The 16,545-nt window shown below is 35.5% G+C and overlaps 1 protein-coding gene across 6 annotated transcripts in view; it reads right to left on the bottom strand.

Annotated features, from left to right (window-relative positions):
• pak6b (p21 protein (Cdc42/Rac)-activated kinase 6b) overlaps nt 1-15,868 on the bottom strand; it is a 39,885-nt gene extending 24,017 nt beyond the window's left edge. The window contains exons 1-4 of one of the 6 annotated variants that reach the window (XM_056247177.1): nt 15,664-15,868; nt 13,935-14,001; nt 9,297-9,356; nt 501-719 (exon numbers count right to left, since the gene is read on the bottom strand). In XM_056247177.1, coding sequence (XP_056103152.1) covers nt 501-710 — 210 coding nt within the window. In that variant the 5' untranslated portion in view covers nt 711-719; nt 9,297-9,356; nt 13,935-14,001; nt 15,664-15,868. Of the gene's footprint in view, nt 1-500; nt 720-9,296; nt 9,357-13,934; nt 14,002-15,061; nt 15,135-15,663 lie in introns of those variants that run through there. The other 5 variants (XM_056247181.1, XM_056247178.1, XM_056247182.1 and 2 more) reach the window with 5 other exon arrangements.
• Between the last annotated feature and the right edge of the window lie 677 nt (nt 15,869-16,545).

The following is a 16,545-nucleotide window of genomic DNA, read 5'->3' as shown; positions in this document are numbered from 1 at the left end:
TGCACACACACACACACACGTGATGTATACATATATAATATACTGTATATAACGCACACACACACTCACACACACACACACACACACGTGATATTCTGTAATATTTTGTGATATTCACCTACCTAGTAAGTTACTATTTATAATAATTGGATAATAATGTTAAAAATGGAAATATCTATGCAGCGCTGTAATATCAAATGTATATTTTTTTGACTGATATTTTTGCCTAATTGTCATCATAAGTCACTAAGTTTTGCAAATAGGCTAATGCAAAAATATATATAATGTAATTTAACCATTGATTAATTACCGGTACATATATATATATATATATATATATGAATTATATATACTATAATTGCTGTATGTATGATTCAAACTACTGTATAGTTTATCTATATATATATAAACACGTTAATTATGAATATCAAAGCTCTGATACAGAAGCACATATCGTGAAACATCAAACGTGTCCTTGTCTTGAACATGCTCCACTTTACCTTCTTCGGTTTGAGGTAGACCTGTGTGATTCTGGACGGGTCCACCACAGGTTTGGGTCTCTTGAGTGTTTCGATGATGCTCTGCCATTGGGGCGGCAGACCGAGGAAACATCCCTGGACCGGGTCGAAGGACGTGTGCACCCTGTGCTCGAAGTTCTTGGGCGTGGAGATCTCCAGCCTCCTCTTCTTCTTCTTCTTCCTCAGGAACATCCCGACAGCCTGCGGGAAACAAGAGTTGGTCCCATCGTGACACGACACACTCAGTTTCTCCAGCAATGTCATGGAGTCGCATTCACAACATGTACTAGACCCAACTGAAGAGATGTCCGTCAAAAAAACTAAACAAGGCTCAAAAGGGGGCGGGGACAGGTGTGACACGTGCTGTCAATCGGACACCTGAGGACACGCCCCTTTACTAACACTGTTACACGGACACTAAAGTGAGACGGTTGTAGATCGAGTCTTTACTAATGCATATTCAGTGAACCATGGGAACCAAACCACTAGTGACAGGCTCAATATTCCTGCAGGTTACACTGAGGTCATGAAAGCCACCACAGAAAACAATGTCCCGAGTACATTGGGTACATTGGATTTCCAAAGCCTTTATGAATATATTTAGCCCTAGTTAACCCTGTATTATTTTTCTTACACACATTTCTAAGGCTTCTAAATGACTTGTTTCACACAAGCTCCGACAGTCCTTCTGATTGATAGTTTAGACTGTTTTATCAAGTAAAATCTATTAGCGTAATTGTACAAACGTCCTCCTTCAGCTCGTGTCTTTCTGCGGTCACATCTGAGCTGATTTGTATCACGTAAACGTAGGAATAACTTAAAGATTGTTAGAAATATTTCATCTGGACTGAAGCAGCTTCGGTTTACTTGATTATCCATCATCATTTATTAGAAAAATCATGAGTATCAAATATGATCATCAGGCTTTTGAGGAAGGTTTATGTGTTCATCTCTCAATCATCATTGTATTACATTGCATCATATGTTTTGATCATAAATCTAAGCATTTAAATATCATCTTACTAAGACATTACTGGCAGATATTTTGATGCATTTCATGCAAGAAGTATCTGCTACACTGTTATCATTGATTTACATCACAAGCATCAGGATTTCCTGCTCTCACTCGATTAAATTCTCACTATATTATACCATATGAGCTATAAAATGATCAAATATGATACAAAACATTTTTGTTTTTGTTTGACTATTATATCATAAGTGAGGCTTTACAGGGTTAATATCTCTGTCTTTTTTCCTAGACATTAAAAGCCAGACATTTTAAAATATTTTCTATCAAACTCTCTCAAGATCAAATGATCTGAGCAGCTCCACATTCATTTTATAGCTCAATACTTTTACTGTATTGACTCATTTGAGTCGTTTTGTTTTACTTGAAGGTTAAACCTAATGATATGCTAATGAAAGCTTTGAAACTGACATTATATGGCGGTGTTGCTGGAAGGGTTAGGCGCCTCTGTTCTGCATTAACTCGATCAATCACATCACCAGCGTGGATGAACATATTGACTAGTATCTGATCACCGCTCGACTATTATTCCTCAGTAGTTTAGGTCCTCCTGTGACCCTCAACATCTGTCCTGATGCATGAAGTGAATGGGAACAAATTTATAAACCCAATGCAGAATGTATACAAACATGAGATATAAACAATGTCATTTTTGTGTAGTAGTGCACTGTAAAAAATCTTTGCCATTTTTACAGAAAAATACTATAAAAAAGGTACAGTAAAAACTAGAGCTGCACCGATACTACATTTTTCGCCAATAGCAATAACCGATAATTCAGAGTGATGTCTGTCGATACTGATAGACGATTATTCAGAATATCTGCCAAAACAATAGCAATAGCCGATTATTCAGAATGATATCTGCCGATACCGATATTGATTATTCAGAATAAGATCTGCCTATACCGATAGTGATTATTCAGAATATCTGCCAAAACAATAGCAATAGCCGATTATTCAGAATGATATCTGCCGATACCGATATTGATTATTCAGAATAAGATCTGCCGATACCGATATTGATTATTCAGAATAAGATCTGCCGATACCGATAGTGATTATTCAGAATAAGATCTGCCGATACCGATAGTGATTATTCAGAATGATATCTGCCGATACCGATATTGATTATTCAGAATAAGATCTGCCGATACCGATAGTGATTATTCAGAATAATATCTGCCGATACCAATAGTGATTATTCAGAATGATATCTGCCGATAGCGATTATTCAGAATAAGATCTGCCGATACCGATAGTGATTATTCAGAATAATATCTGCCGATACCGATAGTGATTATTCAGAATGATATCTGCCGATACTGATAGTGATTATTCAGAATGATATCTGCCGATACCGATAGTGATTATTCAGAATGATATCTGCCGATACCGATAGCGATTATTCAGAATAAGATCTGCCGATACGGATAGTGATTATTCAGAATGATATCTGCCGATACTGATAGTGATTATTCAGAATGATATCTGCCGATACCGATAGTGATTATTCAGAATGATATCTGCCGATACCGATAGTGATTATTCAGAATAAGATCTGCCGATACTGATAGTGATTATTCAGAATAATATCTGCCGATACCGATAGTGATTATTCAGAATAATATCTGCCGATACCGATAGTGATTATTCAGAATGATATCTGCCGATACCGATAGTGATTATTCAGAATGATATCTGCCGATACCGATAGCGATTATTCAGAATGATATCTGCCGATACCGATAGCGATTATTCAGAATGATATCTGCCGATACCGATAGCGATTATTCAGAATGATATCTGCCGATACCGATAGTGATTATTCAGAATAAGATCTGCCGATACCGATAGCGATTATTCAGAATGATATCTGCCGATACCGATAGTGATTATTCAGAATAAGATCTGCCGATACTGATAGTGATTATTCAGAATGATATCTGCCGATACCGATAGTGATTATTCAGAATGATATCTGCCGATACCGATAGTGATTATTCAGAATGATATCTGCCGATACCGATAGCGATTATTCAGAATGATATCTGCCGATACCGATAGCGATTATTCAGAATGATATCTGCCGATACCGATAGTGATTATTCAGAATGATATCTGCCGATACCGATAGTGATTATTCAGAATGATATCTGCCGATACCGATAGTGATTATTCAGAATGATATCTGCCGATACCGATAGTGATTATTCAGAATGATATCTGCCGATACCGATAGCGATTATTCAGAATGATATCTGCCGATACCGATAGCGATTATTCAGAATGATATCTGCCGATACCGATAGTGATTATTCAGAATGATATCTGCCGATACCGATAGTGATTATTCAGAATAAGATCTGCCGATACCGATAGTGATTATTCAGAATAAGATCTGCCGATACCGATAGTGATTATTCAGAATAATATCTGCCGATACCGATAGTGATTATTCAGAATGATATCTGCCGATACCGATAGTGATTATTCAGAATAATATCTGCCGATACCGATAGTGATTATTCAGAATAATATCTGCCGATACCGATAGTGATTATTCAGAATGATATCTGCCGATACCGATAGTGATTATTCAGAATGATATCTGCCGATACCGATAGTGATTATTCAGAATAATATCTGCCGATACTGATAGTGATTATTCAGAATGATATCTGCCGATACCGATAGTGATTATTCAGAATAATATCTGCCGATGCCGATACCGATAGTGATTATTCAGAATGATATCTGCCGATACCGATAGTGATTATTCAGAATAATATCTGCCGATACCGATAGTGATTATTCAGAATGATATCTGCCGATACCGATAGTGATTATTCAGAATGATATCTGCCGATACCGATAGTGATTATTCAGAATAATATCTGCCGATACTGATAGTGATTATTCAGAATGATATCTGCCGATACCGATAGTGATTATTCAGAATGATATCTGCCGATACCGATAGTGATTATTCAGAATAATATCTGCCGATACCGATAGCGATTATTCAGAATGATATCTGAATATATGAATGATATATGATATATGAATATTAAAAAATATTACATTCAACTGCTAATTAGGAATAAATGCAAAAATGAAATGTTTGTATACAACTCAGTTGCATAAGGTAGTTTTCATAAACACCATTTTAGTTTGAATTTCATGATAAAATGGACAGAAATTGAAAACTAAGACTTTGTTTCTTATCAGGAGTAACAAAGCGCAAAGCTCTTCGCGATTATAGGATGGGAGGCGCTACAAATAATGTTAGTTGTAGGGAAAAACTGCAGACATGGCAACCCTGGCTTGAACTTCAGGTGATTCTGAGGGTCAAATAGAGCCTGCTTTTGCTTCCACATCGCTATTTTTTTATTGTTAAAGTGTTATTGTCATATAGACAGCCCTAAATTCAACACAAGAGACATTTTCTTCACACACAGTATGAGATCCGACACGTTTTCCCGGCCGTCAACAATCGGCCGTCAGTGAAAATAATTACTGCTTTTGCGACACCGATTATTGGCCGATACATCGGTGCATCTCTAGTTAAAACCTATTCAGTAAGTTATCTTAACATACTGCATACAGTTAAACACTGTAAATGGTTTAACATCACAATATATGTAACTTTATCATAAAATACTGTCAAATTTGCAAAATGCAAGAAAAAACTATGAATTATTGTATAATTTATGGTGAAAAAATGACATTTCCAGAAGTCCCAGCATGACTCATTACATATGATTATATTTTATTTAAATAGTTTAATCTTATTTTTGATATCAGTAATGTACATTAGGGTGTTTTGTGTCATTCTGTAAATGTTTATTGCTTTATTTAAGGGTCATTTGTGTTACTCTGATAACACGTTTTCATCATGTGTTTTACAACCTGCATTATTATGAAAAGCTTCCTCTTGGTTCAGGATCATGTGTGTTAGTTATCTTTCATATGAAATACCCTAAATAAAAACTAACCGCATTATTATGATCCCTCTCATTTCTTAAAAATGATCGACTTTTTGCAGGTTCTTCAAGGGTTTGGCAAACATATGCAGTTAATAAACTACAATTGCACATTTAAGACAGTGTGTGTCTGTAAACTCCTCTTGTATGAGCTGTCAATCAATATTTGCCCACTAGAGAACATTAAACAGAGAGCAATAAATACGCAAAATAACCAGATAAGACGTCACGAACACATGACAATCAATTTCATTTTTTTTTATCCATTATGTTATCCATAAAGTATGTTTTAGAAAAGTAAATATTGCTATAAAATCTCTCTAGCCGCTCTTATCAAATAAAATGTGAAGCATGTCATTTCTGTATAAAGCTTTATATCTGAGGGGTCTTTATTAGACACTGTTTTCAACTAAAACTGAAAAATTTACGCAATTTGGATTGGAAGTTTTTGGAAACAATACCGCTATCATCTGTGTGTAAAGTACAATAACATGGATATGCGAAAATTACATTATGCTTGTTACGTGTTCAGTCTATAGGCACGTGGTGTTTCTTTACAAAGTGACATCGCCATCTACTGGCCTGGCATGAATAATACAGTGCTTTTTAATCGTTCTCACGGATCAGTGTGAAGAGATTGTTTTCACAACATTGTCGCCTGTACGTGAATATCGTTTTTAGCAGCGTTCACTGATGCTCCAGAAGGAAACACGATGCTTTAAGAGCCGGGGGTGAAAACTTTTTGAATTTGGAGATCAAGGTAAATTGTACTTAATTTGTCTTCTGGGAAACATGTAAGTATCTTCTGTTGCTTCCGAAGGGCCGTACTAAATGAAAAATGAAATTATATTTAAACAAAATAAGAAAAAATTCAAAACTTTCATCCTGTTCAAAAGTTTTCACCCCTCGCTCCTTCTGGAGCATCAGTGAATGTTTGAACCTTTTTTAATAGTTGTGTTTGAGTCCCTCAGTTGTCCTCAGTGTGAAAAGATGGATCTCAAAATCAGACAGTCACTGCTGGAAAGGGTTCAAATGTGCAACACTAACCTGGAGGATTTTTCTGAAGAACGTTGGGCTGTTTAACTTCTCAGGACAAACAAGAGGACTCAAAAACAACCATCACAAAAGATTAAAAAAAAAACAGTCGTGGATCATCCAGATAACGACACACAGTATTAAAGGGGTGGTTGATTATGATTTCACTTGTCTAGCTGTAGTTAGTGTGTAATGTTGCTGTTTGAGCGTAAACAACATCTGCAAAGTTACAACGCTCAAAGCTCAGAGCAAAGAGAGAGATTTGCTTTTACAGAAATCACTTTTTAAGGACTACAACAAACGGCTGGAAGAACTACACGAGCTTCCTCCCGGGTTAGTGACATCACCAACCCTAAGATTTGCATAAACCCCGCCCCCGGAACACGATTTACAGATTATCATGACAGAATATGCTAATCAATGACACATAAGCTACATACGTTCATCAACTAACCATTCAGAAATGTTGCTTCTACATGTCGTCACTTCTTCTTCTCGAGTCTCTCCATTTTTCTGACTCCGGATTGAACATAAAAGGCTAAAAGTTGTTGAAATGTTCAGTGCATGTGTGTCTGAGGTAAAAGGACACGAGCTCTTGAAGCTCCGCCCCCTGCGCCGGGAGCAGCGGCTCATTTGCATTTAAAGGGACAGACACAAAAACAGTGCATTTTTGCTCACCCTCAAAAAGTGACCATTTTAAAATGCTATATATAAATATCTGTGGGGTATTTTGAGCTAAAACTTCACACACACACTCTGGGGACTCTGGGGACATCAGAGACTTACAAAGAATGGTGTGAAAAGGGAAAAACATCCAGTATGCGGCAGTCCTGTGGGCGAAAATGCCTTGTTGATGCTAGAGGTCAGAGGAGAATGGGCTGACTGATTCAAGCTGATAGAAGAGCAACTTTGACTGAAATAACCACTCGTTACAACCGAGGTATGCAGCAAAGCATTTGTAAAGCCACAACACGCACAACCTTGAGGCGGATGGGCTACAACAGCAGAAGACCCCACCGGGTACCACTCATCTCCACTACAAATAGGAAAAAGAGGCTACAATTTGCAAGAGCTCACCAAAATTGGACAGTTGAAGACTGGAAAAATGTTGCCTGGTCTGATGAGTCTCGATTTTTGTTGAGGTATTCAGATGGTAGAGTTAGAATTTGGCGTAAACAGAATGAGAACATGGATCCATCATGCCTTGTTACCACTGTGCAGGCTGGTGGTGGAGGTGTAATGGTGTGGGGGATGTTTTCTTGGCACACTTTAGGCCCCTTAGTGCCAATTGGGCATCGTTTAAATGCCATGGCCTACCTGAGCATTGTTTCTGACCATGTCCATCCCTTTATGGCCACCATGTACCCATCCTCTGATGGCTACTTCCAGCAGGATAATGCACCATGTCACAAAGCTCAAATCATTTCAAATTGGTTTCTTGAACATGACAATGAGTTCACTGTACTAAAATGGCCCCCACAGTCACCAGATCTCAACCCAATAGAGCATCTTTGGGATGTGGTGGAACGGGAGCTTCGTGCCCTGGATGTGCATCCCACAAATCTCCATCAACTGCAAGATGCTATCCTATCAATATGGGCCAACATTTCTAAAGAATGCTTTCAGCACCTTGTTGAATCAATGCCACGTAGAATTAAGGCAGTTCTGAAGGCGAAAGGGGGTCAAACACAGTATTAGTATGGTGTTCCTAATAATCCTTTAGGTGAGTGTATACACACACACACCCGTTCAACCGCTTGTTAACACAAATATCTCATCAGCCAATCACAAGGCAGCAACTCAATGCATGTAGAAATGGTGAAGACGATCGGCTGAAGTTCAAACTGAGCATCAGAATGAGGAAGAAATATGATTTAAGTGACTGAGTATTTCAGAAACGGTTGATCTACTGGGATTTTCACACACAACCGTCTTTAGGGTTTACAGAGAGAGATCTGAACAAGACAAAATATCCAGTGGATGAAAAAGCCGTGTTGATGTCAGAAATCAGAGGAGAAGGATCAGACTGGTTCGGCTGATGGAAAGGCAACAGTAACTCAAATAAGCACTAGTTATAATCTGCAGAAGAGCATCCCTGAACACACAACACGTCAAAACTTGACCTATACATGCTTGCTAAACCAATATAGGTACAGCCAAACCAAAATCTATTCAGACACCTTCAACATTCCTCACATCATCACAGTTTATTCGCTATAGTGGTGATAAAACATGAGCAGAACTCAGTGGATGTTTGTCCGTCCTTCTGTTAGATTCTCACACATGAATTATGTTGAATATCTGTCAGCTGTTAAATTTAACTACACAATTAGAGAATACCAGTTTAGCTCAACCAGTGACCAAGCAATGCTTCATGTTGTTCAGTCTGTGTGTAAAAAGAGCATTAGCAATTACAGAAAACACACTTCAGCAAAACATCATCAGCTCAAAGTGGAGGAATCATTTTTGCGCCCAAATTTGTATACGTTTTGTATAAATAAATTTTTGGGTGTAATATGTCACAGTTTACTTTATTTTGCTCTCCTCACTTACATAAATGAACTATAGTGTCCTGCACACACTAGTAAAAAAAATATAAAAAATTATATCTGGTGTCTGAATCATTTTTGGTTTGACTGTATATATATATAAACAGTATTTCAATAACTCAAATAGAATACAACCAAATGAACCAACAAGTAAACCTGCAGCGTGTTTAATAGGTCTTACCTGTGCAGTTGTGTGTGATTTCCCTCAGTTCAGCTCATTCGTCTCCTCTATCCACAGACCCTGAGCAGGACAGAAACACAATACATGAGTGAGAAGAAGAAGCCCTCCATCCAGAGTCAGTGTCCTGCGTCTCTGTGCTGTTTATTCAGCGGGTGTGGAGAGAAACACATGACAGATGAGGAGCGTTTGCACACGCTGGAGAAATCCTTCTACTCCGACACGGCCTTTCCTGCAACACGTCGGGACACGATCGAGCCCTCAATCCCAGCATGCCATGCTGGATCAGATACCAGGCCTTTCAGAAAACCTCTAGGGCCTTTTGATTTATTAAATCATAACTTAAGGGGTTTCCAGATATTTGGACTTACTTTATACACTCGGCCAAAATGCATGTCAATATACAACATTAGACAGGCTGGGATTGGGAACACCCATTTTTGCCATGTTTACTCAAATTGTGCAAGAAATCAGGAAGTCAATATTATTTAACAAGTCATATCCTTTATAACAGGGTTGAGAAACAGTATGTGCAAAGCTTGTGTCGTTTATAATTATTGGGCATTGAGATTTCTGGGTTGAAATTCTCATTTAGATTAAATTATGGAAGCTTGTTTTTGGCGTGGATTAAAAAAAAATTGCAACTTTTTTTCTCATAATTACTTTTTTTTCTAGAAATTGCGAGTGTATATCTGGCAATTCTGGGAATAAAGTCTAAACTGCGTCTTATTCCTCAGAACTGTGATAAAAACTTGCAACTGAGAAAAAAAGTCTGAATTATGAGATATCAACTCAAATCTCAAGAAATAAAATTGCAAGTTATAAACTCATAATTGCGAGGAAAAGTTGGAATTGTAAGATATGAAGTCATAATTGCGAGTTATAAAGGCATTATTGTGATATATAATGTCATAATTGTGAGATATAAAGTCATAATTACGAGTTATAAGGTCAGAATTCGAAGGAATAGTCAGAATTGTGAAATATAAAGTCGTAATTGCGAGAAAAAGAATTGTGAGAAATGAACTCAGAATTGCGAGAAATTAAGTAGGAAATGCAAGAAATAAACTTAATTGCGAGATATAAAGTCATAATTGTGAGTTAAAGGTATTATTGTGATATATAATGTCATAATTGTGAAATATAAAGTCATAATTTCGAGTTATACGGTCAGAATTGCGAGGAAAAGTCAGTTTTGTGAAATATAAAGTTGTAATTGCGAGAAAAACACAGAATTGCGAGAAATGAACTCAGAATTGCGAGAAATAAAGTTGGAAATGCAAGAAATAAACTCAATTGCGACATATAAAGTCAGAATTGCGAGAAAAAAAAAATGCAACAAAAAAAATCATATATCTAAAATATATCTATTTTTATGTCATATTATTCACCATATTCTTAAAAAAGCAAATTAGCCGAAATGTACAGTAAAAACTCGTTTACATTTGTGCATTTAGCAGATAGTTTTATCCAGAGCAACTTTCAAAAAGAGAAACAAAAGCAGTGTGTGAAAGAGCCAACAATATTCATAATATAACATGCCTGGTTTATTAGACAAACTCAACCCTGCTTTCCTCTACAAACGTGTGTTTCTGATTCTCTCTCGCTGAAGAATGACACACTGAGATCTAATGTTCCCGATCAAGTAAATTTAGAGTTGCAGAAACTAAATCATACAAACAAGTGAAGATACTGATGCGTCACATCATAGAGATACGCCCTGCCATAACTCGTCTCAGAGATATATTTACACTAACCAAACTGGTTGAGAATTTCATTATGTGATTTTGAACTGTTATCATTCCAACAACACATGAGATGGGTGGATATTTTCTATCAAACCCTAGAATATTGATGCAACATTGGAAAAATAAGATTTTTTAAATGGATATATTAAAATTGCAGAATTTGAGTTTTGAAAATCACTTGACTAGTTGAATTTGCAATGTTGCATTATTGCAATATAAGTTGCAATAACAAGAAGCATTTTTTCAGGCATAATTCTGACTCGCAATTCTGACTTTATTTCTCGCAATTCTGACTTTATATCTCACAATTCTGACTTTATATCTCGCAATTTTGACTTTATATCTCGCAATTTTGACTTTATATCTCGCAATTCTGACTTTATATCTCGCAATTTTGACTTTATATCTCACAATTCTGACTTGATATCTCACAATTTTGACTTTATATCTCGCAATTCTGACTTGATATCTCACAATTCTGACTTTATATCTCGCAATTCAGACTTTATATCTCGCAATTCTGACTTTATATCTCGCAATTCTGACTTTATATCTCGCAATTCTGACTTTAAATCTCACAATTCTGACTTTATATCACGCAATTCTGACTTTATATCTCGCAATTCTGACTTTATATCTCGCAATTCTGACTTTATATCTCACAATTCTGACTTTATATCACGCAATTCTGACTTTATATCTCGCAATTCTGACTTTATATCTCGCAATTCTGACTTTATATCTCGCAATTCTGACTTTATATCTCGCAATTCTGACTTTATATCTCGCAATTCTGACTTTATATCTCACAATTCTGACTTTATATCTCGCAATCCTGACTTTATATTTCACAATTCTGACTTGATATCTCACAATTTTGACTTTATATCTCGCAATTCTGACTTTATATCTCACAATTCTGACTTGATATCTCAAAATTTTGACTTTATATCTCGCAATTCTGACTTTATATCTCGCAATTCTGACTTTATATCTCGCAATTCTGACTTTAAATCTCGCAATTCTGACTTTATATCTCACAATTCTGACTTTATATCTCGCAATTCTGACTTTATATCTCGCAATTCTGACTTTATATCTCGCAATTCTGACTTTATATCTCGCAATTCTGACTTTATATCTCGCAATTCTGACTTTATATCTCGCAATTTTGACTTTATATCTCGCAATTTTGACTTTATATCTCTCAATTCTGACTTTATATCTCGCAATTCTGACTTTATATCTCGCAATTCTGACTTTATATCTCGCAATTCTGACTTTATATCTCGCAATTCTGACTTTATATCTCGCAATTCTGACTTTATATCTCACAATTCTGACTTTATATTTCACAATTCTGACTTTATATCTCGCAATCCTGACTTTATATCACGCAATCCTGACTTTATATCTCGCAATTCTGACTTTATATCTCACAATTCTGACTTTATATCTCGCAATTCTGACTTTATATCACGCAATTCTGACTTTATATCTCGGAATCCTGACTTTATATCTCGCAATTCTGACTTTATATCTCGCAATTCTGACTTTATATCACGCAATTCTGACTTTATATCTCGGAATCCTGACTTTATATCACGCAATTCTGACTTTATATCTCGGAATCCTGACTTTATATCTCGCAATTCTGACTTTATTTCACGCAATTCTGACTTTATATCTCGCAATTCTGACTTTATATCTCGGAATTCTGACTTTATATCAGGCAATTCTGACTTTATATCTCGCAATTCTGACTTTATATCTCGCAATTCTGACTATATATCACACAATTCTGACTTTATATCACGCAATTCTGACTTTATATCTCGCAATTCTGACTTTATATCACGCAATTCTGACTTTATATCACGCAATTCTGACTTTATATCTCGCAATTCTGACTTTATATCTCGCAATTCTGACTTTATATCTCGCAATTCTGACTTTATATCTCGCAATTCTGACTTTATATCACGCAATTCTGACTTTATATCTCGCAATTCTGACTTTATATCTCGCAATTCTGACTTTATATCTCGCAATTCTGACTATATATCACACAATTCTGACTTTATATCACGCAACTCTGACTTTATATCTCGCAATTCTGACTTTATATCTCGCAATTCTGACTTTATATCTCGCATTCTGACTTTATAACACGCAATTCTGACTTTATATCTCGCATTCTGACTTTATTTCACGCAATTCTGACTTTATAACACAATTCTGACTTTATATCTCGCAATTCTGACTTTATATCCCAATTCTGACTTTATATCTCGCAATTCTGACTTTATTTCACGCAATTCTGACTTTATATCACGCAATTCTGACTTTATTTCTCGCAATTCTGACTTTATTTCTCGCAATTCTGACTTTATATCTCACAATTCTGACTTTATATCGCAATTCTGACTTTATATCTCGCAATTCTGACTTTATATCTCGCAAATCTGACTTTATATCTCGCAATTCTGACTTTATAACTCACAATTCTGACTATTTCTCGCAATTCTGAGTTTATATGTCGCAATTCTGACTATATTTTTCGCAATTCGGACTTTATTTTTCGCAATTCTACGTTTATATCTCGCAATTCTGACTATATTTTTCGCAATTCTGACTTTTTCAGAATTTGACTTTTGAAAATCACTTGACTTTATGACAATATGTAAATTTTCAATAACAAGCATTTTTTTTCAGACATAATATTAACATATTTCTCATAATTGTGAATTAATTGTCAACAATCAGAGATTTTAAGATGCATTGCAGATGCACTTCAATTACTCCATATGTGTAAAATAATCTGGGTTTTTATGCAAGTTACATCCAATATAGGTTAAGTTATAAAGTTATGAACAGAAGGTTTAAAATTCACCTTACGTTTTCCTCTCTTCATCAAGCCATCAAGTTCATGCCAAATCCATGTCCAGGAATGTCATGCTCTGTTTAGACAAGTAAAAGATCAGCCTTAACAAAACCACTACATCATTATGCATTATTCGCATTGGGTTTGTGCAACCGGATCGAGACACACACCACAGAAATGATTACAGCTCAACTTTATTCATTCTAATCTCATTAAAACATCCAGGTTACCTCAGGATCGAAAGAAAAGAAAAATAAATTATATATTGCAAGAAAATTCAGTCTTTTAGGACCATTTCCATTTATGCATTGCATTTATGCATATACAATTATTTCAGTATTTTTATTTTACTTGAGTTTTTGTCCTTCTATAAAAATAATATAACAATTCTCATTACTGAAAATCAATTAATGTCTTGTATATCATAAATGCATACAGCACTAAATAATGCTTACAATTGTGTGGACGCTTGTTTCCGCCACTGAATAACAATTCTGAATTTTTTTAAATTGCATTTCTGACTTTTTAAATTGCAATTCTGAATTTTATTCGCAATTCTGACTTTTTATCTCGCAATTGCAAGTTTATATCCTCACAACAATTCCTCCACATGATAATAATCTGTGTTTGTATGCAAGTTATCAAGTTATGAAAAGAAGGTTTAAAATTCACCTTAGGTTTTTAAATTGCAATTCTGACCTTTTTTTTTAATCGAAATTCTGACTTTTTATAGCAATTCTGACTTTCAAAAAAAAATAAAAAATAAAAATATATATATATATATATATATATATATATATATATATATATATATATATGGCTAACTTGTAAGAGGAGTCTAAACAGTTGATGCAACAGGCCACTTATTGTAAAATGTGACCAGTTATGTATTTATTTTGTTTTTGAGGTGAAATATGACCCAGACTGATTAAGTAAGATAAATTAAAGCACTTTTGAAACAAATATCTGCCCCTGAGGGAAGACAAATAATATTGTTCTCCATATTAATTTCTACATGAAAAGGTTAGTTCAGGCAACAATAAAAAAAAAAGTAAATTCTATATTAGCACTCATTTAAGCTTGCATAAATTAAAGCATAACTATCAACATTATTAAATTAAGTAAAACCTACTGACCTTTTCTGATACTGCTGTTCCCATCATGCACTGGGGCATTCTTAATAAGGTTGATTACTTATTTTCTTTGTTAATTTTACTCAACTTAGTTAAGCAGAGTTTACTTACTTCCATTTGTAATTTACTTAAAAAAATCTCAGTGCAAAAACTTGCGAAATTAAAACTAAGTAAATACTAGGCTACTTTTTCTCCAGTGTGTTTTAAGCATAACCTCGCTTAATAAATCAAACTTGTCTTCAATACTATGTTCAGGCAGTCCTTTTGCTTCTCCAGTAGCCTAAATGCATCTTGATGTACGAATATCTAGATATTTGCATATGGAAAACAAGAGTAAAATGCTGAGGAAGAACACGCGTTTTTGCAGTGTGATCCTTCAGGATTGGAAGTGAATGTAAGAACCGGAAAGACGAAGACGAAGCCGCTCACCGTTCTCCTCAAACACATGATCTCAGAGCTCGTTCTCCACAACTCTTCTCCTCTATAACCTCACGATTACTGTCTTCTGGCATGCAACAAAGTCCAACACCATCCAGAGATCTTAACTTAGACCAGACAGAGACAGAGAGAGAGAGAATCAAGAAAGCGCGTTGAATCGGTCTTACCTGGAGCTGAGGATCGCCGTAACGCTCGTGAAGATCTTCTCTCTCTCACACACACACACACACACACACACAGTTTCTCCTATCAGCATGTAGGTCTGCGTGCCGCTGCATGTTCGCAGGTTTTGGGAGCGTCTCTCCGATCTGAGTCACCGACACACTCTGCTCTTCTCTTCATGTTGGTCAGATCTACACCAGTTTACTCACTTCCGAGTAAAAGTCACTCTAAATGGCCCGTTCACACCAAAGACAATAAAGATACGACTCTAAAAGCACACCACTATAAAGATAACGAGACAGTGATAAGTGATAACGAAGTCGTTTCGGAAATCAATTTTGAGTTTTGACAACGTGTTTGTTTTTACATTGCTTCAACTCAGCAAAACAAGTTAAGCAATTTACAACTGTTTTTATAAGTTATACAAGTCAACTAATTTTTTAATGTAATTTAAGACTTAAAGTTGATTGTACTAAATTTAAGGAAGTAACTAATATATTTACAATACAGGGTGTTTCAAAGCAGCTTTACAGAGATAACAGGAAAATAATGCAACAAAGTTTGTTTCTAGAAGAAAGTAGCATCATAATCCAGTTTATTTAAGTTCAGTGATGTTTCATTTTTATATATATATATATATATATATATATATATATATATATATATATATATCCTCTCTGGAGAAAAGTGTGATGTCATCGTCCAGCTCAGTTCAGTTCTCATATAATGCAATGCAGGCAGATCAATAATATCGTTGAATCTAAATAATATTGAATATTATTCAACGGAACTTGCATCCATTGTTGGCTAACGATGCTTTAGGGGAAACGATTTTTCCTCAGCTGATGACCATTATAAACATCAGAAATGGTTCCAATCAGAAACCA

This window comes from Rhinichthys klamathensis, unplaced genomic scaffold (genome assembly GCF_029890125.1).
Source record: "Rhinichthys klamathensis goyatoka isolate OS25496 unplaced genomic scaffold, OSU_Roscu_1.1 h1tg000043l_1, whole genome shotgun sequence".
Lineage (NCBI taxonomy): Eukaryota > Metazoa > Chordata > Actinopteri > Cypriniformes > Leuciscidae > Rhinichthys > Rhinichthys klamathensis.
This window is presented reverse-complemented; position numbering and strand designations above follow the sequence as displayed.